At 36.9% G+C, this 25215-nt stretch overlaps 1 protein-coding gene across 1 annotated transcript in view; it reads right to left on the bottom strand.

The window, feature by feature from the left end:
* The window catches only part of LOC110596984 (zinc finger protein 85-like), an 86001-nt gene extending 62832 nt beyond the window's left edge, over positions 1-23169 (bottom strand). The window contains exons 1-5 of the mRNA XM_078017211.1: positions 22990-23169; positions 21181-21261; positions 19972-20121; positions 13346-13472; positions 9019-9138 (exon numbers count right to left, since the gene is read on the bottom strand). Of these exons, the coding sequence (XP_077873337.1) occupies positions 9019-9138; positions 13346-13472; positions 19972-20121; positions 21181-21261; positions 22990-23043 (532 nt within the window). The 5' untranslated portion in view covers positions 23044-23169. The remainder of the gene's footprint in view (positions 1-9018; positions 9139-13345; positions 13473-19971; positions 20122-21180; positions 21262-22989) is intronic.
* Between the last annotated feature and the right edge of the window lie 2046 nt (positions 23170-25215).

Raw genomic sequence — 25215 nt, 5'->3', positions numbered from 1 at the left:
CATGATCCCATCAATCATGTCTGCATGTTACACATCTATCAGCATCAGTATGTAGCTGAGTGGTAGAGCCACCACCAGCACTAAAAATAGGCAGATAGATAAACTAAAGCAGGGATGAGCTGCACCTTTGAGAACCAATTATGTATCACCCTATAGAGTTCCATAATAATTTTGCATTTTAAAAATATAATCACTGGCTTATAAATTTACTATCCACCATTAGGCCAGGTGTTAGATATTCATGAAAAATGGAAAAAAGTAGAGACCAATACTGTGTGACCAGCAACTAGAGAAAACCTTAATTATGGGCCATAAATCATCTTTCAAAACCAGTGAACAACAAAAACAAAACAAAACAAAACAAAACCCACTATGTGTTCTGCTCAGAAAGGGAAATGCAATCTTCTGGAATGGAGGAGGAGTTTGAATGTCAAGACTTCCTGAGCTTCAAAATCTATTCTGTCCTCATTTTTAATTTTATTAATGGTGACATCTTTTCTCTCCATCTGCTTCCTCAAGAATTCAGTGTTTCCCCATCACAATACCTGTCCACCGTCCCTGTGTCCCCAGAGGTTCTGCCTGTCCTCTTTGCCACCCCAAAACTCAAGGCTCTGCTTGTCACCCCCTGCTTTCCCAGGTGCCATCTCTGACCCTGACCCTCTCCTTGCCTCTCTCTCTGGGCCAGATGTTATTGGAATTCCTACAATATATTTCTAAGCCTTTTCTAAACAACCTGTCCTGGGTGTTCTCCAGGGATTGGAAATACCTGCAGCCACATGCCTGGATTCTGCCCCCAAGGTCTCAAACCCTGGTATATGGGAAGGATTTGAACATGATTTGCTCATGTACCAAGTAAATGTATAGACTTTCTCCCAAGTAATGACAATAGTATAATGGTTACTTACATAGTGGTTACTTTGTACCAGTTTTTTTTTTAAAGATATTCTTAGTTGTAGATGGATACAATACCTATTTTCAATTTATTTATTTTCATGTGGTGATAAGGATCAAATCCAGTGCCTCACAAGTGCTAGGTGAGCACTCTGTAACTGAGCCCCATCCCAAGTCCTGTATCAAATTGTATTAGTGACCCAGAGATAATTTAACTTACAGGAGGATGTGAGCAGGCTGTCTGCAAACTGTATACATAAATTCATGCACTTTGCAATCCTTTGGGGATTGCTGGCCTGGAACAAATCACCCACCTATGGTGAATGAAAACTGCAAGGCATCTCCACTGCTGGACTTGGTCTTCACTTTTCTCCTCCCACAAACTTATTTTTATCTGGGTTTTCACATTTTGTCACCAAGACATTTGAAGTGGCCTTTGACTCCTTGTTCTTGGCCAGATATCCATTCTATTACTTGCAATCAACTTCATATGGATGTTTTTCTATAACTTTCTTCTCATCCAGCACTGGTACAGACACTTACTGGCTCTTGCTTTAACTGTTGGAGACTAAAAATAAATCAAAAACAACTTCTCTGACTTCTTGACTTTAACCCTTGTCATCAAAACAATTATTATTTTTATCATTAAGGAAAATTAACTGAGCCATGCAGAATGGTACATGCCCATGATCCCAGCAACTTGGGAGGCTAAGGCAGGAGGATCCAGAGTTCAAAGATAGCCTCAGAAACTTAGAACTAAGTAACAAAGTGATACCCCTGTCTCTAAATAAAGTATATATTTAAAAAGGGGGGCCGGACTGGAGATGTGGCTCAGTGGTTAAGCAGCCCTGGGTTCAATCCCCGGTGCCAAATACAAATAAATAATGAGCAGAATTGACCACTGAAATTCCTTCTAAGAAGCTTTCAAACTCTCAGTCTAGTAATCGGTAGACGTTGCAAAATGTTAGCCCAGGATCACGAGAAATATGTGCTTCTGAATGTATTACATGGCATGAGAATGAGGCTTAAATTCTTTCATGGATGATGACTATAGCATTTTCCTTTTGGAGAGAACAAGGGCCTCCACTGGCTCCTCGTATTGTCCAGGGACTGATACCTCATCCCTCAGATCATGGTGCCATTGTGGCGGGGGTGGAGGGATACCTTGCATTGTCAGATGAAATCAGGTTCAATCCTGGGAGTTAGGCATGCACCACACTGCATTGGTTACATAGGAGCCATTCTTAAGGACACTTTGGCATACAACCATATACTATAGAAACATGGTTAAACTTCCTTCCTGATTGGACATTTTAGCATTAAAATGAAGTAGAATTGACTTCCTAGTCACTGGTACTTTCTCTTGAGGTTATTTGTGAAACAGGATCATCTTAAACTTATTAAACACATCTCAACTTCTTGGGTCATAGTCTCGTGGGAAATCATGTTTTCCATTAGGAGAGGGTGAAGGTGTGTCTTCTATTAATAGGCTCCAAGATGCTAACAATGCAACATGGGCACAGAGAGAATTTGGTGCATGAGTAATTGGAGAGATGTTCTCTTCTACACAAGTGGAGCACTATCATGACAGTCAGTCTATCAACAAAGATGGCAACTCGCAACTAACAGAAAGGTATTACAAAAACAGTATATCAACTGGGAAACTGCTGGAGAAGGCAGAGGCTCATGCCCTGGAGGAGTGAGGTGGGATGAGATTGCATCATGCTACTCAGAACACTTTGCAATTTAAAACTCATGAGTTTCTCATTCTGGAATTTTCTATAGCTTACAGAAAGGGAAACCACAGATAAGAGAAACTATAGTAGTCAAACTGCTGTAAAACAAATAGCAAGGGGCAATTTCATGAGTGGTCAGAGAGAAACAATTGATCAGGAACAAGACAGAATTAGTGGGTTTCTCAAGAGAATCCAAGAAGCTGGAAGGCAATGGGAGGACATAATGGAACTTGTTTCTTTTAAACAATCAATAATTTTATACCTTGCAAAACTGTGCTTCAAAAGATAAGGGGAGATTTGTACAAGGAAAGGTTTGTGGTGAGTAAACAACTCTTCAAGAAATGCCAATAAAGCCATCAAGGTTAAAGGAAATGAAAAAAAGACAGAACCTTGAGCCCATGTGAAATAATGAGAAAAAGTGGTAGATATAGCTCAGTAGCTCAATATGGTAGCTTACTGTAGCCAGTGCCATGGAGTATGTAGTTTCTAACTCTTTACTCTTTGTTTTAAAAATATAAGTGTAAAAAATTGTACTCTATATGTGTAATAAGAATTAAAATGCATTCCATTGTGGTGTATTTTAAAATATAAAATTAAATTTTTTAAAGATAAATGAGTGCAAAAGTAACACCTAGAACACAAAAATAACATAACAGTAGGATCAAACAAACATTGATGCTGAATGACTATGAGACTCCATTTTTCATTGCTATCAGAAAATACCTAAGGCTGAGCAGTTTGTGATTAGAAAGTCATTTAGGTCAGAATTTTAGAGTCTGGGAGTCCAAGATAAAGGGATGCCATCCACTTGGCTTTGGGGGAGTACGCATTTTGCTCTATTCCAGCATGGTGGCTGTCATCAGATTGGGGACAAGTGGAAGACGAAAAAATCATATGGACTAATATGAGCCATAGAGCAGAGAGGGGCAGTCTTGATTTATCATAACCACTCATTTTCTCAAAAAGTCATTCCAAGAGACTAGTGTCCATTCCTCCTGAGGGTGGTGTCCCCAATGACTAAATTAACACCAAACAGACAGCACATTTGAAAGGTTCCCCTGCCTCAGTGCTACCATAATAAGGAACAAGTGTCCAAAACATAAGCTTGTTTGGGGAAAAATGCTATCAAGCCATAGGAGACATACAATGCATGAAGTTATATTTTATGACAAAGATAAAAATAGGACTGAGGGACAAATCTGTAAGATCAGCAAAATTTTTCTATATTATTAAAACTAATTTGGCATTAATAAAAACTGATTGTCATAAATGTAAGATGTTAGAGTTCCCGGAACAGTCACTAAGGAAAAACTAAAACATGTGCCTAAAGAAAAAATAAAATAAAAATGGTACACAAGAAAAATGAATCATTAATAGGCAATAGTGGGAAAATTGATGAACCAAAAACATATAGGTAGAAAACAAGTGGCATCATAGAAGAAGCATTTTGTTCATTACTATTACTTTTTTCATTATTATTAATGCATATAGATCCAATTTGTTCCAATTTTAGAAAATATATTGATCAAGTTAGGCATGCAGCACACCTCTGTGACTCTAGAAACTCAGGAGGCTGAGGTAAGAGGATTGCAAGTTGGAGGGCAAATTTGGTGACTTATGTAGAGCCTGTCTAAATCATCATCATCTGAGCACAGTGGAACAATGCTGTAACTAAGCTACTTGTGAGACTGAGGCTAGGGTATCACAAGTTTGATGCTGGAATCTGAAACATAGCGTAACACTGTCTGAAAATAAAATACAATAATAGTAAAAAGTGGCTGGGGATGTAGCCCAGTGTTAAGGCACCATTGGGAATAAGATCTAGAACCAAACAAAATTGTTCTACTGTCTACATAAGATTCACTTTATATTCCAAAACACAGATAGAATGAGAATAAAAAGTGCTAAATAAAAATAGCAATCAAGAGCTCAGCATAGTAGTGCAGGCCTATAATCACAGTGACTTGAGAAGCCGAGGAAAGAAGATCATGAGTTCAAAACTGCAGGTGGTAAAAATAGAGTTCCTCTTGGTGGAATGGTCTGGCTGCAAAATAAAAGCTAAGAAAGGTAAAGCAGAAAAAACTCCACAGGATACGGAAAGTAATTTTAAAAGTGGGGCTGGGATAGGCTAGCCACTCTTCATCTGTGGATGAAGCTTCCACACTCAAAAGAGCAAAATGGAGCCCATGTTTGCTTTATTTATATCAGGGAATATCAAAGGTTTTCCATGGAATATTCTTTGACAAATAAGGTAGAAGGTGGGCTTTGCTGTTCCCAATGGGTTATGCCCAACTCTGGAGCTACAAGAGGGGTCTTGCTAGTAGAGCAGATTTAGGGTCCTGTGTCTTGGGCAATCCAGTGCACTCTGGGGAGCAGTGGATAGTTCCCCAGGTTAGATCTAAATCTCCATGGCTCCATACCCAGAGAAGACCCTCAAGTAATTCACGGGTGGCACCCTGAATATTCCCCTTTTTGACTTTGCAATAGAAAATGATGAGCTGTTATTTTAAGTTTCTGGATTCTTGTCTGAGGGTGTGATAACCTATATCACAATACAAAAAAGAACTAGTAGCAGACATCTCATTCCAATAATATACCATGCAGAGTGTTTCAATGTGTTTCCAGTGTTAAAGCCATTCCATTCTTGAAGTATTTCCAGTTAGAGAAGTAGGATTCAAAGGATTGATTTTGCTTTTTTGGATATCCTGAATGTAGTGATGTAACCCCATAAGATCCAGGATATCATTATTTTCTATGCCAAATGCCCATTAGATAATTTCACCTTCTCCAAATCCCATTGGTAAGGTTTATATTTGGCTGCAGTAACACAGATCTTCATAGTCAGATGGCATTTAAGCCTTTCCTTAAACTTGAGAGCAGAAAGCTCATTACTGATATTTATGACAGAAGTTTCTAAGGCATTCAAGTTAGCTTCAATACTTTCATCAATATTTATGATTATTGAAGGCCTTGGATGTATTTTGAGTCAAATTATTAAGAAAATCTGCATGTTGAATGTTCTGAGATACAGCCACTGAGATGATAAATGTGGAGTGATGAATGAGATTAAATAAAAAATTATAACCAAGAATTATGAGTCCAAAAGCTTTCTTAAGTCTGATCACCTGAACATGCGTCTCTTGTAAAACTTGAACACCCGCATCAGCTTACCATGGCTCTGAAATTTTGGCTGGTAGTAAGACAAAGGAAGACTGGTGAAGGATTAATCTTCCCTTCCCTCTGTTATATCTAGTGATGCAATTAGGTAAATTGCACTTTTTACAGGCTACAAGATATTTATCATCCTTTCTCTTAACTCTCATATTTCCAGTAATTAAAGCAATTAAAGCATAAGGAGATTGAATACAGGCCTGAAGGCCATACCAGGAACCCTCTTTACACCCCCTGCCTACAAAGTCAGGCATAGGGTTGTCAGTGTAATACAGGAAATCAGAGACTGCAATTAAGTACCAAACATCTTTTTGGATACCACCTTCACCGTAACTTACTGAGGCCCTAACCAACTTAGCAGACCATATCTCTAAATAAAAATGATGAAAAAAAAATCTGGGGATGGAGTTTACTGATTAAAAGCCCCTAAGTTCAAATCTAAAAATTTAAAATTTAAAACTTCATATAAATCTAAGACATTTCTGAAATAATCAACTAAGAGAAATATGTTTTCTCCAGTTGTGAGAAGTGAGAATATTTAGTAATTGTTGATTTATAGTAAAATTATATCCTTTTTGGGATGCACTATTCTATATTTGTATTTCCTTATTTCTACAATATCAGCTCAAGATGTCAAGAAAATTTTCAGCAAATATCAAAAGCAATTGCCCATTTTCTACATTTAAATAATTCTTTCCCTCCTAGGGATGGGCTATAGATAAGAAAATTACAATTGTTATATTTGTCAAGGTATTTTGTAATTATTTTGCTGTTATCTAAGGTACACACTTTGGACAAATGCTACTCCACATTTGCTAGAGGTATGAGGTCAGAAATTGAAAAATGTGTGAAACTGAAAACAGTCTTGGACACATTCTTTGGGTTTCTATATGCTATAAATCCTCCAGTGTTTTAAAAATGTTTGATCAATGGCCAAAAGCTTTGCAAAAATTTTTCCACATTTCCTCTCACTCATGTGAATTCTGAGGTCCTGAGTAGGGTGTGAACAACTGTTGGAGACTATGACATCTATTTTACACTTGTATAATTTCTGTGCTACCATATGTCTGGTTTGAAATAGTGTTGAACTACTGTGAAATAAGGGTTGATTCATCCTTAAAGACACTGATGCAATGTTTTTCACTTGTAAAACTTCTCTCCAGAATAAAATCTATAATGTTTAGTAATATGTGATCTTCAATTTTAAAAGCTTTGCCGTTCTTCACATTTTAAGACTTCTCTCTAGTATGGGTTCTCTAGTGTCAAGTAAGTGATGATTGTTGATTAAAATCTTTGCCACATTCTCTACATTTGTAGGGCTTTTCTCCAGTATGAATCCTGTTGTGGTCATCAAGATATGACTTTCTTTTAAAAGCTTTGCCACATCCTTTACATTTGTAGGGCTTCTCTCCAGTATGAATCCTGTTGTGGCGATCAAGCTGTGTGTTTGTAGTAAAACTCATGCCACACAGTTAACATTTGTAGAGCTTCTCTCCAGTATGAATCCTGTTGTGGCAATCAAGATGTGTGTTTGTAGTAGTAAAACTTTCGCCACACACTTTACAATTGTAGGGCTTCTCTCCAGTGTGGATTCTCTGGTGCCGATTAAGTGATGGTTTTTGATGAAAACTTTTGCCACATATGTTACAGTTGTAGGGCTTCTCTCCAGTGTGGAGTCGCTGGTGCTGAGTAAGTGATGATTTTTGATTAAAACTCTTGCCACATTCTCTACATATGTAGGGCTTCTCTCCAGTATGAATCCTGTTGTGGCGATGAAGATGTGACTTTCTTTTAAAAGCTTTGCCACATTCTTTACAGTTGTAGGGCTTTTCTCCAGTATGAATCCTGTTGTGGCCCTCAAGGTGTGACTTTATTCTAAAAGCTTTGCCACATACATTACAGGTGTAGGGTTTCTCTCCAGTGTGGATTCGCTGGTGCACAGTAAATGATGATTTATGATTAAAACTCTTGCCACACACTTTACATTTGTAGATCTTTCCAGTATGAATTCTCTGGTGATTTTTAAGGCTTGGATTTTGACTAAAAGCTTCACAAATTTGTTTACATATGTGGGGCATCTCTAGAGGGTATGTGCACTGGTGACAAATAAGATTGGAGCTTTTATTAGTTTTGTCACATTCTTTGCATTTGCATGGCGTATCTCCTGTATGAACACTATGATGTTGACTAAAGTTCTTGAGTGTGTTGCATTCTTCACATTGGTAGGTCTTCTCTGCAGAATAAATTTTTTGATGTTGAGTAAAAGTTGAAAAATTTTTAAAGGCTTTGCAACACTTTTTACATTTACAGGACTTTTCTTCAGTAAAAATGTTCTGATGCTTACAAATTGTAACCGAATTTCACTAAAAGTTTTTCTGCATTCTTTAAATTTGGTTTGTCACTGTCATCATATCTACTGTGTTTAGAATTTGTTGAGCAAGCCAATGCTTTGATATATTCCTTAAACTTATAGGGCTCCCTTTCTCTATAAATTCTCTCGTATTGAGCAAGCTCTGCACTGTGATTAAGAGCCCTTTCACATGCCTTACACTTGCAAGTTTTGTCTTGACTATGAATATTTGGATGAGTAATAGTTTTTGAGCACTGAAGCAAGACTTTCCCACATTTTTCATCATGGTAAATTTCCTTTAGAAAATGACTAGGAGTTTCTCTATATTCATAATTTTTATCACCAATGTAAATATACTGGTAATTACTCACGGTACATACATGGCTAATGGTGTTACTTATAGCACTTTCCAGAAATCTATCATAATTGTCATTGAGCAATAGTGGGGAAGTAGAAACCTTTCTACAATTCTTAACATTGTCCATTTGTGAACAAGGAGAAATTACTGTTTTGTTGCAGAAAAATGGACATTTTGTAAAGAAACTCTCAAAAGTATCACTTTTAGAAACGTGTCTTTCAGTTTCAAATATCTTTTCTGTGCAAATATTTGACTGGAAGTTTAACTCAGTGCTACATTTATAATTGGCTAAGATAAAAACTTATGCATGGATCAGATTTCTTTTCAAATTTTCCACATTTCCTTTTGGAAAATGGCTGTGGATATATTCTTAAAGACATACACAGCTCCTCAAAAGTAAGTGGAATGGATTGAATTTTTTTCAGATATTGTTTCTGGTGTCTTGTGACCATAAATAGGGACTACTAATTGGTTTTTTCCATTATAATACAATTTTTGAACTTTACTCTCACCTATATTTTCCCATTGTTTTCTTAGTGGTAAATAATCTAGGGCCGACTTTCCATATCTTCCCTCTCCCTCTTTTATTCTTTGCTCTGGTGAAATTTCTTGAGGACGATGAGAAGTCATGGCTGAAATAAATAAAAATAACAATCATGTTTACTTGCTGTACTGGGCTGATTATATTTTGCAAACATAGGAATTTACAGCAATAAAGGAACATCAGCAGGGGAGTGGATTATTAAATCCAAGTCCATCGTTACTGCAGAAATATATAAATCAAATAAAAATGTACACAGAAAATTACTTTGAAAACTTTCCAAATCATCTTAGTGTTCATAGTATCCAAGATGAGTACCTTACTATGGAGAGTTATATTGTAGAAGACGACAAATTGTGTTTTATAAGCCTTTCCTCCTTCACAATATATTTCTTCTGTTTCATTAAAAAAAAATAAGAAACATGAATATTTGGAGATTGTTCAAAAAGGGGTTCCTGCTGACCAACAGAAAAAAATGGCAAAATCAACTGTAAGAAAAGTAAAAGTTATTAATTACTCAGGGGAATATTAAATTATCATTTAAAAGAAGTTTACTGTACTAAACCAACACACAAAAAACAGAATAAAATTTAGTAAAGAATTGTTAATAAGCAAAAAATGTGTGTTTAAAGACTTTGTTTAGAAAATGTCTGAAAGAGTCAGGGGTGGTTTTACATAGCAACATAGGAGGTTGAGCCAGAGGATCAAAATTTCAAGGCAGTCAAAGTAAAAATGCAAAGTGGTAAAATGCCCTTAAGTTCTCTTTCCAGTACTAATAAAAACATCTCATAAAATAGGAAAAATAAAACATCCAAGCAGCTCAATTATCTCCAAGTTGTAAAGACTCAAAGCAGGTTTTTAATCCAAGTTTTAAAACTCAGAATATCGAGAGCATCCAAGAGAAAAAGATGGGTCACCTAGAAATGGGTAACTATATAATTTTTAAATCCTTAGTCAAAACTTCACAAGAGAGCTATTTTCAAGGCATGAAAGAATAAAATTATCAATGAAGACATTATATTCAAAACTGCTATCTTTCAAAAGAGAAGGGAAATAAAGACTTTAAAGAGATAAAAATGAACAGAATATTCATCAACATTAGATCTGTTCTCCACAGAGTACTAAAGGTAATCCTTCATACTAAAATGTAAGTGTGCACAGCAACACAAGTCATATGAAATTCTAAACATTTCTTGGCATAAACAATTCTATTTTATTGTAATGATGGGTCTCAAAATATGTAATTCTGCAATAGAATATGAAAGACAAATGCATAAAAACAAAACTGTTAATAGGCATATAAACCTGCAACAATAATATAATTTTGAAAGGACACATAAATATATTCAATTTTTTTAATAAAGTGAAGTCAAGTTGATACTCATACAAAGTATGAGTAGGAGATTCTTCATTTTTAGATTTTTTTTTGTTGGCAAATGTAAGATTACAAAATCTGATCAAAACAAACCTTGGCTATCTGAATTAATATAAAAATTACAACTGAAGGTAGTCCACAGGATACTCTAAGTCTAAGGACACACACATACTGAAAGAAAAAGAATATAAGAATGACACATACAAAAATGACTGAACAAAACCTGGGCTGTCTAAATGATAGTACACAAAACATATTTTAAGACAGTTACAGGACATAGGAGACATTTTAAATTTTAAAAAACCTCTGAAAAGAGGAAAAAATTGAGAGAAGGAACCTTTTCCTAGGATTAAGAGTAAATACATTGGCAATGTACATCCTACTTCCCAAACACACAAAGAAAACATTGAGAGAGTTGAATGAAAACAAAGACTCACTGTCATCCTAGGAGACATCAATCCCCACTTACTGAAAAGGGAAATACAGTGAAGCAAAATGGTAATTGCAAAGCATGAGACTTTGAAAATATTTTGAAACTATTGTAGACTAATAGAATCCCTGTTTTTAATCGCAAGTGGGATATTATGTTGGATAGACCAATTTTATGTATTAATACAAAGGTAAATAAATACTTAAGTGATAGTTATTTTGTAACAAACATGGAATAAAAATTTAAAGTGAAAAGTGATAAGGATGTTCAAAAGTCCCTAAATATGTGTCAGTTGATTGAACACTCTTGGGCATGCTGTTGTTCAAAAATTGAACGGTAAAATTAAAAGATGCTTATACTACTTAAAGTTAACAACAGGCTCCAGGTAATATTTGTCAAACTCCCATTGTTAATTTTTTTTTTTTTGCAGAGAAATCTATCCTTTAAATTGTATGAATATCCCACAAAATACAAATATAATTAGAAGAATATTTCCCTGCCCAAAAATATACTAAAAGTTACAGCATTCAATTGTAAATGCAGGCATGGTGTTAGATACATGGAGTTCTGAGTGAGTGTGGTAATAAGCCCTCACATCAATAGCAAATTAAAAACATTGCACACCAGTGTTGTTACCCTATTATATAACAGAGCCATCATGGGGGATGCAAACCAAATATTCCTTGAAAAGAATAGATGAGACAATTTGGAATATAGAAACTATAGAACTTTGAAGTCTAATTATATATTCTACAAAATGTATGTACAGTAGGTTAACTGAAATATGTCACAGAAAGAATATCGCAGAATTCTATGAATATGACATTTCTAAACTAAAAAAAGAAGCTTTCTGAACAAAAGAGAATGGTTTTGTGATGGGGAGACAGAAATGAGCCCTTGCTTCTTAGGAACTGATATTTTTTTGAGATGTAAAGTTTTTAGAGTTACATAGCATAACAATTTGAATTAATGTTACTGAACTGTCTATTTAAAATTTTGGAGACAGTAACTTTTATTATGTAGTTTTGATTACAATAAAAATTAAAAGATAAAGAGATTTGCAACATTTCTCAAGCTACATTTAAAATAATGTGGTCTTCATCCTATAAATAAGAACAAATTCATCAATATACAAATGATGGGCATGCATATAATCTCAGCTACTAGGAAGTCTGAGGCAGGAGAATTACAATTTCAAGACATCCTCAATAATGTAGTGAGAACCTCTCTCCAACTATGAATGAAAAGGAGCTTGGGGTGTAGATCAGCTTTAGAGTATCACTGCCATCAATCCCCATTACACTTACATATAGACAACTTCAATTTCTACATACATGAGCAGAATGAAAACCCAATCAAGATAAAATACAAAAGTCATAGACAAACGGGGTTTAATATTTATATGAGCAAAAGCACATATAACATTATTGGCAATATCAACCAGGGTCATGCATATCGTAATCTGTGAAGCAATTAACTGATATGAGGAAACAGTCTGTAACAGGGAACCTACTGGACACAATGAAAAAATAAGAAAAAAAATTAACCATCCAAATTGTAAATATCCACAGATGTATTATTTTACAAATCCTCTTATTCAACTACAACTTACACCATCTCTCAAAAGAGCAGTCTTTGCTATCTTGACATTCATTCCATGGCAGATAATTTCACAGAAAATCCATTACACATATTCAGAAAAAACTCTGATCAGGAAATTTTAGTGAAAAAATGTACAAATAAGATCAGAGAAACTGACTTATGATAGTAATGTATTACAATGGGTTGACCTAGAGGTCTCCAGAAATATGCAAAAATTTCCTATAAATAATGGAAGAGAGGCTGGAGTTGTAGACTAGTGGTAGAGCACTTGCCTAGCACATATAAGGCCCTGGGTTTGATCCTCAGCACCACATATGAATAAATGGAAAATTCATTAACAACTAAAAAATATTTTTAAAAATTATGGAAGAGCTGTCAGATAATATTGACACTCACAAGGCATGGGGAGTGTTTTGTTGTTAATTTGCATGTATGGAGACATTACTAGAGGAAAAGCCAGAGTCTAGGTAATTTTGAAGCACAAAACACAGGACAGATTCTTCTATGATAACAAGAGAAAGAAATCAAAGCTTCTCAAAAATCTTTTCTTCTGGATAACTTCTCAATCAACCTTTTTGAATTTAGGCTTCCTCCTCTACTTCAACTATGTCCTCAAAGCTATATGTGGGCCACAGGATTTGACATCACAGCATTCCTCTAAGTCAACCATATGTCAAGTGAAGGATGTATATCATGCCAACAAAGGTAAACATTAAGGATGAAAAGAAACATCATTAACATTTTCTTGTCAGCACCAAGAACTTCCCCATCTTTTTTATGGAAAGCATGAATCTGAATCTCTTTCTTATGGTGAAGTTCCCAAAAGATATACTTCAAGGGAAGAAAATTAAATAATGATAATTAGGAATTTTGAAGGAAAGTTATGCTCACCCACAAAGACCAGGTTGCTGTAGGTCTCCAACATCACTTCTCTATATAAATTCTGCTGAGCAAAATCCAGGCATTCCCATTCCTCCTCAGAGAAATCAATGGCCACATCCCCGAATGTCAATGGCTCCTGAAATAAAAATTGTTACATCAATAGAACTTGGACCAAACCATTAATCAGTTTTTAATTTGAAATAAGAGTTAGAATTGCCTGTCATGTAGGAGAGTGACTATAATTATGTAATAAGATACTTTACATTATCTAATTAAGAGAAAAATACATAAGTCCAAAAACAGTATATATACTCCATATCAGAGTGAAGTGAAGGATATATACCATAATCCAAGCACTGAATAAAAGTCCAACTCCTAATTCTTCTGCCATCAGTGAATGTGAAATTTGGCAGACATTCCAGATGCAAATAAGACTTGTCAAAGATATTCTCATAAGATAATTGTGCCCAAGGGAGACAAAAAGAGTGGTAAAAAAGCTTTTGAAAACAGTCTGGTTGGTATTCTCTCTGCTTTGTATCCATGAGATAGATTGAGCTCCCCAATACAATTAGTTTCAAGTACGATCCATGACACATTCCCAATGTGTAAAATATTCACAAAATATTAATATTTAGAGACATGTAAAGTGACACTTCCACCTCGTGAAAAGACAAACTTGAAATATTTCAAGTTCTATAAGCAGTTCAACGAGTCAATCAATTTGGTACAAAAGAATGAACGATCGGTTATAGAAGACTTCAAGGAGGAGATTAAAAAATTCTTAGAGGTAAACAAGAACATAGACACAACATATCAAAATCTCTTGGACACTATGAAAGCAGTACTAAGGGGAAACTTCATAGCATGGAGTTCATTCCTTAAAAGAAGAAAAAATCAATAATTGATCTCATACTTCATCTCAAAGCCCTAGAAAAACAAATCAACAGCAAAATCAGTAGAAGGCAAGAAATAATTAAAATCAGAACTGAAATTTAATTAAAAGAAACAATTAAACCTTGAAAAAAAGTTGGTTCTCTGACAGAACCTTAGCTATGCTAATGAAAAGAAGGAGAGAGAAAATTCAAATTACCAGCATACATGATGAAAAAGGCAATATCACAACAGACACTACAGAAATAGAGGGGATAATTAGAAATTATCTTGAAAATGTATAACCCAATAAAATAGAAGACATTGAAGGCATCAACAAATTTCTTAAGTCACATGATATTCCCAGATTGAATCAGGAAACATACACAATTTAAACAGACTAATATTAAATGATGAAATAGAAGCTGCCATCAAAAGCTCACCAACCAAGGAAAGCCCAGGACCAGATGGATACACAGCCGAGTTCAACAAGACCTTTAAAGAAGAACTAAAAAAGCACCAATGCTCTTCAATTTATTTCAGGAAATAGAGAAAGAAGCAGCACTTCCAAACTCTTTCTATGAGGCCAATATCACCCTGATCCCAAAACCAGGCCGGGACAAAGGAAAGAAAGAAAACTTCAGGCCAATATCTCTAATGAACATTGATGCAAAAATTCTGAATAAAATTCTGGCAAATTGAATACAAAAACATATTTAAAAAGTTGTACACCAAGATCAAGTGGGGTTTGTCCCAGGGATACAGGGTTGGTTCAACATACGGAAATCAATAAAGGTAATTCATCACATCAATAGACTTAAAAATAAGAATCATGATCATCTCAAGAGACACAGAAAAGCCATTTGACAAAATACAGCACCCTTTCATGTTCAAAACATTAGAAAAACTAGAGATAACAGGAACATATTTCAACATCATGAAGGCTATCTACACTAAGCCTCAGGCCAACATCATTCTAAATGAGAAAAATTAAAGGCATTCCCTCTAAAAACTGGAACAAGACAGGTATGCCCTCTTTCACCATTTCTATTCAACATACTTCTTGAAACAGTGGCCAGAGCAAGTAGACAAAAGAAGTTAAAGGAGTAACTACAGGAAAAGAACTTAAATTAGCACTATTTGCTGACAATACGATTCTATAACTAGAAGATCCCAAAAGCACCACCAGAAAACTTCTAGAACTAAAAAATAAATTCAGCAAGGAAGCAGGATATAAAATCAACACCCATTAAACAAAGGCATTTCTGTATATCAGTTAGAAAGCCTTGAGAAGGAAATGAGAAAAACTACCCCATTTACAGTAACTTTAAAAAAAGAAAAAATAAGATACTTGGGAATCAACAAAAGAGGTGAAATATCTATACAATGAAACCTACAGAACCCTAAAAAAAAGAAATCAAAGACGACCTTAGAAGATGGAAAGATCTACCTTACTCTTGCATAGGCAATATTAATATTATCAAAATGACCACATTACCAAAAGCACTATACAGATTTAATGCAATTCTGATCAAAATCCCAATGATATTTCTCATAGAAAAAGTAAAAGCAATCATGAAAATCATCTGGAAAAATAAGAGACCCAGAATAGCTAAAGCAATTCTAAGCAGGAAGAGTAAAGCAGATAGTATCACTATACCAGATCTTAAACTATACTACAGAGAAATAGTAACAAAAACAGCATGGTATTGGCACCAAAACAGCTGGTAGATTGACCAATGATACACAATAGAGGACACAGAGACTAACCCACAAAATCACAATTATCTTATATGAGACAAAGGTGCCAAGAACATGCATTGGAGAAAAGATAGCCTCTTCAACAAATGATGCTGGAAAAACTGGAAATTCATTTGCAAAAAAAAAAAAAAAATGAAATTAAACCCCTAACTCTCACCATGCACAAAACTCAACTCAAAGTGGACCAAGGACCTAGGATTTAAACCAGAGACACTGCATCTAATAGAAGAAAAAGTAGGCCCTAATCTTCATCATGTGGGGCTAGGCCCCAACTTCCTTAATAAGATGCCTATAGCACAAGAATTAAAACCAAGAATCAACAAATGGGATGGATTGAAACTAAAAAGTTTCTTCTCAGCAAGAAAAAGAAAAACAATCTGAGGTGAACAGAGAGCCTACATTCTGGGAGCAAATTTTTATCCCTCATACATCAGATAGAGAACTAATATCAAGGGTATATAAATAACACAGAATGCTAAGCACCAAAAAACAAAAACAACAACAACAAAAAAAACAGATAATCCACTCAAGAAATGGGCCAAAGACCTGAACAGACACTTCTCAGAAAAGGACATAGAATCAATCAATAAATATATGGAAAAATGTTCATCATCTCTTGCAATTAGAGAAATGCAAAGCAAAATCACTCTAAGATATCATCTCATTCCAATCATAACAGCAGCTATTTTGAAGACCAACAACAAGTGTTGTTGAGAATGTGGGGGAAAAGGTACACTCATACACTTCCGGTGCGATTGCAAGTTGGTGCAGCCAATATGGAAAGCAGTATGGAGATTCCTTGGAAATCTGGAAATGAAACCACCATTTGACCCAGCTATTCCTCTTCTCGGACTATTCTCAAAGGACTTGAAAACAGCATACTACAGGGTCACAGCCACGTCAATGTTTATAGCAACACAATTCAGAATAGCAAACTGTGAAGCCAACCCAGATGCCCTTCAGTGGATGAATGGATAAAAAATATGTGGCATATATACACAATGGAATTTTACTCAGCAATAATAAAATCATGGCAATTGCATGTAAATGGATGGTACTGGAGAAGTGAAGTTAGTCAATCCCAAAAAACAAATGCTGAATGGTTTCTCTTATATAAGGAAGCTGAATATAGTGGGGAAGGGAGGGGGAGCATGGGAGGAATAGATGAATTCTACATCTATTAGAGGGGTGAAAGGGGAGGGGAAGTAGGTAGGGGATTAGCAGTGATAGTGGAATGTGATGACATCATTATCCAAAGTACATGTATGAAGACACAAATTGGTCCCAACATCCCTTATATACAACCAGAGATATGAAAAATTGTGCTGTATACATGTAATAAGAATTGTAATGCATTCCACTGTCATTGTTTTAAATCAAAAAATAAAAATAAAAAACACACTTCAACCTGTGTGAAGATCAAGGACAAATCCTTTCAACCACTCACCAAGACATTGAACTGCATTGTTTTTTTAGTTCTCAGCTGCAGGAAGAGCAGGAATATATGTGAATTTCAATACCTGACACCCACTGGGATATATTTGGGTGAAATACAAGAGGCAGAACATGGATGGTAGGTAAGGTGCAGAAAATCTGGGAGGCAGAAAAAAGTTATCATCAAAGCAATAGACATTCTCAAGCTCAGCAGGTAGTACCTGTGATGACAAATGTCAATCCCAGCCTAATTCTTGCCTACATTAACACAGACCCTCACTTCATGCATAGGGAATACTGGTCATCAGCAATTTAAGAGGTATTTAACCAAGTTTAATATCCTACACAATGTATTTTTGCAATGCACATTTTCAATAAAAGTCACACAATTTTTACTTCAATATTGAGTTATTTAATTTCTTTTACATTTGTTATGATTTTAGAGTCAGCTGGGTAATTTTTACAAAATGACTTTTGGATTTTGGCCTCATTATTTTGAATCTGCAGACCCACTGTGGAATACTGTGGTTTTAACAAAATCAAACTTTTGATCATTGAATATTAACTGTTTTCCCAATTTTTTTTTTTGCATTTTATTTTCCCCTTTATTTTTACTTTGCAGTGAACAGTTCTTTTGTTATTACTTTCATTTTAAATTATTTTTCCTATATTTGTGAATGGACTTATGCCTCAATTTTAACACTGCCCATTGGTAGTGTGTATAAATTATATGACTTAATGTTGACCATTTAACCCATAACATTATTGAACTAATTTAGGTCTTATGTTTCATTAGTGCATGGAAATTGCTTAGAAATATTATAGAAATAAGAATATCATCTGCATATGCTAATTGACTTTTGATGTATAAAATGCTGTTCAATATTCTCAGAACAATATTTAGATGTCAGGAAACCATACATTTTTTTTTTTCTTTTTCTAAAACTAAATTGTCAAACACTTAGGTTCTCACCATTAAATATGAAAACAGTTCACAGCTGCCCTTTAGTGGATTGAAAAAGAATTGTCCTCTGGTCTTAACTGGCCATAGATTTACAATAAATTACATAAGTATGTAATCTGCCAAAAGCTTTTCTCTATCAAAATGATTTTTGGAAACTTACATATTGTCCCCCTTGGTCATAAAGCCCAATCTTTCTTTTTGTTGTTATTCTCAGTTTTCTAGGGGTTTGAATATCTGGGTCAACATCTATAGGAAGATGGTCTGCAATTTCCATTCTTTTGTTGTGTTATTTGGTATTTCTGGCCTTACAGAAAGAATTAGTCCATTTTTTTCTTCTATTTTTAGATGAAATCATGAATTATTCTTACTGATCTCTTATTACATAATTGCCAGAAATCACCTGTGAAGGCACCTTCTTTTTAAAAAATGTGATTACTGTTTGGTTTTTTTGGTGGGTTGATTTTTGGAGCTGGATTTTTGCCAGGTTGACCTCACATTCCTTAGCCCAAATCCTCCTCCCACTGTAGCCTCACAGGTTGCCAGGACTAGTGGCGTGTGCTACCATGATCAGCTTTTCAGCTACTCATAAAAATATCTGCAATTAAGTTAAATGTTAATTTGTAGGTCTACTTTATATTTCTTCACATCTGGGTCTACTAATGTATTCTATTGATTCCTGAAGTAATTTTCAAAGTTGATGATTATCTTGCAATTTATCCATATGTTGTTGTTTTCCAGGTTTCAGACTTTCTTGGCAATTAAGGTGGAATGATGAGAAAGCACAATGTGGGGAAATGAGAACCTGGCATTTTGTGAATTGAACAATGTCTCAGGATGCCTGTGCAGGACAGAGAGTGTGCACACGTAATCCTGTGAGATAAGTGAAGCAGAGAAGCTAAAGTAAATTATAATTTTAGTTAGCCTAATTAATATTCTTGAGTAGGTTTTATATGTCTTGAAACACTTGTTTAATTTTTAGGGCAGAATCTAAGTATTTTTCCATATTTAAATTAGGTTATTAAAGGATTTTTTTTTTATTTTTGGTGAGTTGTATAAATTTCATATATTTTGGATGTTGAGCTTTTATCAGACATGTGGCTAGCAATGATTTTCTTTCACCCACAGTCTACTTTTACATTTCCTTGATTGATTCCTTTGCTGCACAGAAGCATTTTTAGCTTTATATAGTCTCATCTATCTCTATTTTTCCTTGCACATTCTCAAGAGGTTCTATTTAAAACCATTGCCAACGTGAATGAAAAAAATTCTTCTCATTTTCTTCTAGAAATTTTATGATTTCAGGTTATATCAGAATGAACTATAACCACATGCTCGTGGGCTATTCTCAAAATGTTGGTAGGTAACACATACTGCAGAAGATATGCAGAAAAGGAAACACTTTGACATCCTTGCCAGAAATATAAATTTGAATAGATATTCAAAAAACTATAAGGGCTATTTTTCAAAAAATTAAAACTAGAGATGCCATATGACCCAGACATTTTGTTGAGAATATGCCTGTATTTTTCAAGGTTCTTCAGAAAATGAGAATAAAATACATAAAGATGGATGTGTGTATAGAAGGGAGCTTCTTATATTTACTTACATAATTATGGGATGAATAGTCACCAAATGTTTGCCTGCAGAATGGCAACACTGGGAAACTGGTAAGAGCTTGGTCCAAGATGCTGGAAGCTTCATAATGTGAGGAATCAAATGAAGCAGCTGTGGTCCAGGACAGAGGACTTAAAAGACCCTGGTAAATGAAAAAACAAATAACCCAATCAACAACTGGGCCAAGGACCTGAACAGACACTTCTCAGAAGATATACAATCAGTAAATATATGGAAAAAGGCTCATCATCTCGAGCAATCAGAGAAACACAAATAAGAAGTACTTTAAGATATTATCTCACTCCAGTCAGAATGGCAGCTATCATGAAGACACATAATAAGTGTTGGCGAGGATGTGGGGAAAAGGTACACTCATATACTCCTGATGGGAATGCAAATTGGTGCATTGACCCAGCTATCCCACTCCTCAGTCTATACCCAAAGGACTTAAAAACAGCACACTACAGGGACACAGCCACATCAATGTTTATAGCAGCACAATTCATAGTAGCTAAACTGTGGAGCCAACCTAGATGCCATTCAGTGGATGAATGCATAAAAACAAATTTGGCATTTATACACAATGGAATATTACTCAGCACTAAAAGAAAATAAAAACATGGCATTTGCCAGTAAATGGATGAAGTTGGAAAATATTATGCTAAGTGAGTTTAGCCAATCTCAAAAAAACAAATGCCAAATATTTTCTCTGATATATGGGGGTGACTCACAGTGGGGTAGGGAGGAAGAGCATAGGAGGATTAGAATAATTCTACATAGGGCAGAGGGGTGGGAGGGAAATGGAGGGGGAAAGAGATTAGCAAGGATGGTGGAAGGTGATGGTTATCATTATACAATGATATGATCGACATCATTATTCAAACTACATGCATAAAGACTTGATTTGGGTGTCAACATACCTTACATACAAAGAGAGGTGAAAAATGGTGTTATACATGTGTATTAAGAATTGTAATGCAGAAGAAATGAGTACATGTATAATGGCATAAGATGACATGAATGTACTTTATATACAGAGATATGAAACATTGTGCTCTATGTGTGTAATAAGGATCATAATGCATTCCACTGTTATCATGTATTAAAAAAATAATAAAAACAATATATAAAATTAAATCATGACCTAAAAAACATCCTAAAAGAAGAAATTGTGATATAGGATGCATGTGGCGCTACATACCTGATATATCCAGTGGTCTGGAGGCTGAGGCAGGGGGATCACAATTGTGAAGCTGATCCCAGCAACTGAGTGAAATCCTGCCTAAATTAAAAAAAAAAAAAATATATATATATATATATGGAATAGTAATTTTAAAAAATTAAATTAAGAAATAAATTAAAAATCTAAATTTTTAAGTAAAAATTTAAAAGGGGCTGAGGATATAGTTCAGTAGTAGGACACCCTGGAAATTCCATCCAGCAATAACCATTTCTGGCAATCAGCCACATTTTTTTTTTGCCATATTGCATACAGTTTGACAAATACTATGAAACATATCAGTTTTATATTGATCATATAAATGTCACATTTTGCATATCACCATATTTTTAAAAGGACACCTGCAGAATTTGAAAAAATGCAAATGCAGATCAGCACATAAGAGACTGAATGATAAAATCCCTCCTTATAAAGATGGCCACTTCCCTCAGGTTCATCTAGGATAACACCCCATCAAACTTTCAGCATGATTTCCTTTTCATTGAAGAAGGGACCAGAGCAAACAGTTTGAAAATTCTCCTGGAAATTTAAATTGAATGAAATTAGCCAAGAATTCTGAACTCTAAGAGCAAAATCAGGAACTAACATTACCAGGCACTAATGCATGTCATAAAATTATCATTTTGCAGTAATTTGAGGACCAAAAAAATCCAAAATGCAGAAATTTCATAGATGACTCCATATGTATGTAAATGTCAATTTTATTATGAAGTGCAATGAAAAGGCCTAGATAAATGAAACTATCTCCTGGAGAGGATTTGATGTGAGTGAACAAGACAACCCAGCATGAAGGGAGGTGTGGGAACTGGAGGCCCAGAGCACTGGTAGGGCTTGGGTGGAGGACGTGCACGGTTCTGGATTATACTCCAGCACCCTGAAGAAGCACATGTTGAGCAGGATTAAGTTTCAAAATTATACCAGAATTAGGAGGCTCCTGGTATAATTTGGTATAACTGTTACAATTATCATCAAGGAATCATGACGTCAACAGAGTCCACCCACGAACCCACGTGGATGTAAAAATCATACACTTAATTGCAATGGAAAAGTCATTATCCATCAAACCCTAACCAGGCCACCCTCAGCATCTTAGCTACACCTGCGCTCAGAATAAAAACTAAAAACTACCAGGGTCAGAACTGAGTGGTAAAGCACCCTTCTGTTAACTACCAAAACAAAAAACAAACTCCACAAAACTAGCTCAGGAATAAGCGGATCCCTGTACACCGCAGCTCCCCTGCTGCAGGAAAACGGGGTTTGGAGGATTTTGCATTTTATTTAGAGGCAGGGTCTCATCTAGCTGAGTCTCTAAGTGCCTCGCCAAGTTGCCAAGGCTGGCCTTGACCTCACAGTCCTCCTGCATCGGCCTCTCCCCACCCTTCCAGGCCTCTGGGATGACAGGTGTGTGCCAACGCTGGGCTAGGAGATTGGATTCTTCTAGTGGTCCCACCTGTCAATCACCTCAGCCCCCGAAGAGGCCAGGCAGCCACGCTCACCTGCTACATAAGACTTGAGCGGGGGCTAAGGCTGCCCCCAAGGTATGGGGAGACCGCGAGGGGTCTCCGCAACTGTCACGCTCCCCACCCGGCTGGCCAGGGGGACTGAAGGGCACTGACCCCGAGGGGCTCAGGCCTGCTGCCGCAGAGAACGCCCAGAGTCGGAGTGGGCCAGCTCAGGCTCCCGCCACTGCAGGTCCGGCAGGACCGCCTCCCTGCCTGGCCTACCTCCCAAGCCTCCCTGTCCAGGCACCAGGTGCCACTGCACACTCACCATTTCCTGGTTCCCAGCAGCCAAGCCTGCCCTGAGGAGCTTCGGACCCTGCATGGCAGGGTCACCCGGGGTCCTGGGCAGGAGTAAAGCCTGGAGTCCAACTGCAGTAAGGGGAACCGCGGACCGCAGAGAAATAAAACTCTTCCGGATCGCGGAAGCCCGCCCCTTGCTCGCTGGCTGCGCTCAGGATCGGACAGCGCTCAGGGTCGGACAGCGCTCAGGATTGGACAGCGCTCAGAACCGGGGCTTCTGATTGGACAGGGCGTCAGTCAGTCTCCGCTCTCCCCAGCCTGAGCCCAGCCAGCCTTCTTTTTGAGTGACAGGGGGGTGATATCCGCTCCTGGCAAGAAGGAGACCAGAATGGCAGGGTTGGGCTGCAGCTTTTTTCTTTTCCTTTTGAAGTCTGGGCATTGGGTTAGGGTTAGGGCACCAGAATTCTAAGTTCTGTTCGGTTTTGAAGTTAGGAAATTGAAGTCATTTCTTGAAAGTTTCACCACACAAAGCATCTTTGAGCTGCCGAGTTGTCTCTTGTTTATCTGTGCAAAATTCTCCAAACAGAACTGTCCTTTCGCCCCTTGGGAACTGTCCAGGGCATCAAGGCCTGCGCTGGTTGAGGCTCATGGGGGGCCAGGCAGGCTCCCTGGAGGAGGCTGCACCCGGTTGGCAGCATGAAAGCTGATGTTCCTCCAGCTGAGTTGAATCTGTATCTCGGCCCACTGTTGAGGCTGGAGGCAGAGTAAGGAGATCAGCACAAAAGAGACCCCCAGAGCGCAGACCTGGGTAAACCCCAGCTGCACTGGGCTCCCTAGCTCTTTGGCCACTGGGGGTTGAATTCAGAGGACTCGACCTCTAAGCCCCATCCCCAGCCCTAGTTTGAATTTTATTTATAGACAGGGTATCACTGAGTTGCTTAGCACTTTACTTTTGCTGAGGCTGCCTTTGAATTCACCATCCTTCTGCCTCAGTTTCCCCAGCGGCTGCAATTACAGGCATGTGCCACTTTTTTTCTTTCTTTCTTTTTGAGAGAAGTACCTGCAGTGGCCACAGGATAACAGCCTGGCACAGATCAAGGCCACCCTGGGTGCTCTCCCTGGTTCCTGCAGGTCCCCTGGATCCCAGGCAATGGGATCCTGCCTCTTGCTAAAACCAGAGACACCCTCCCCAGGTGTGCATCCTTAGTATCAGGTGAATACTCTGCACTTGACAAGAAAGAAGATGCAAACAAAGTCAATGTGTTTCCAGAGAGATCTCCGAGTCTTGTCCCCCCAATTCAGTGGTGAAAAAAGTCACATAATATAGAGAAGACTTCTTGTTAAGAGGGCCTCAAGGGTCTCTCTCTTTAAGGAAAAACAATTTGCGTTTCATTGGGAGTCCAGGAATGACAATTCCTGGTTTTCCTAATATTTTAAATAACTCCTTAGACTTGAATGCACCCTGCTCATCTCTGCCTTAGTTAACCGTGGAGGTCTCAAGATTACCTGCCCCCTGTGACCCCTGCACCTGCAGATGAATGGGGGGTTCCTATCTTCTCCTTGCAGCACCCTGAACCTCCACCTTCCCACAGGCTCCAACACCTTTGGCAGCATCCAATGGAGGAGTGGTTTAGAAAATTCGGGAATGTACCTAAAGACATTTCCTCATCCAGCTATGATGCTATCAGTTTGGTCCCATGGTCCTTTTAGTACTTTTAACTTTTTCTGTTTTATTGGTTCTTCTTAGATATAAATGACCATAGAGTCCATTTTGGTAAAATTATCCAAACATAAAATATACCTTATTCTCCTTAGGACCCCATTCGTGTGGGTGGGCAAGATGGGTGGATTCACTTAGGTATTTTCATATATTTGAATAGGAACATTATGGTCGATTCATGCTATGGTATTCTCTGTTCTTATCTCCTCTCCCTTCCTGTTGTTCCCCTTTGTCTAATCTACTGAAATTCTCTTCCTACCCCCCACATGCCTTGTGATGTAGATAACACATGTCAGGGAAAACATGTGACCTTTGGTTTGGGGGGAATGCCTTATTTTACTTTAGCATGAGAAGCTCCAGATCCATTCATTTACTGGGCAATGATATGAAGTCATCTTTTTTTTAAACCTGAGTAATATTCCACCTTGTATACATACCACAATTTCTTTATCTATTCATCTATTGATGGGCATTTAGGCTGGCTCCATAGCTTAGCTATTGTGAGTTGTGCTATCATAAACATTGATGTGGCTG

The sequence above is a fragment of the Ictidomys tridecemlineatus genome, chromosome 7 (assembly GCF_052094955.1).
Source record: "Ictidomys tridecemlineatus isolate mIctTri1 chromosome 7, mIctTri1.hap1, whole genome shotgun sequence".
Classification (NCBI taxonomy): Eukaryota; Metazoa; Chordata; class Mammalia; order Rodentia; family Sciuridae; genus Ictidomys; species Ictidomys tridecemlineatus.
Note: the sequence above shows the minus strand (reverse complement) of the source record. Positions and strands in the feature narration are given on the sequence as shown.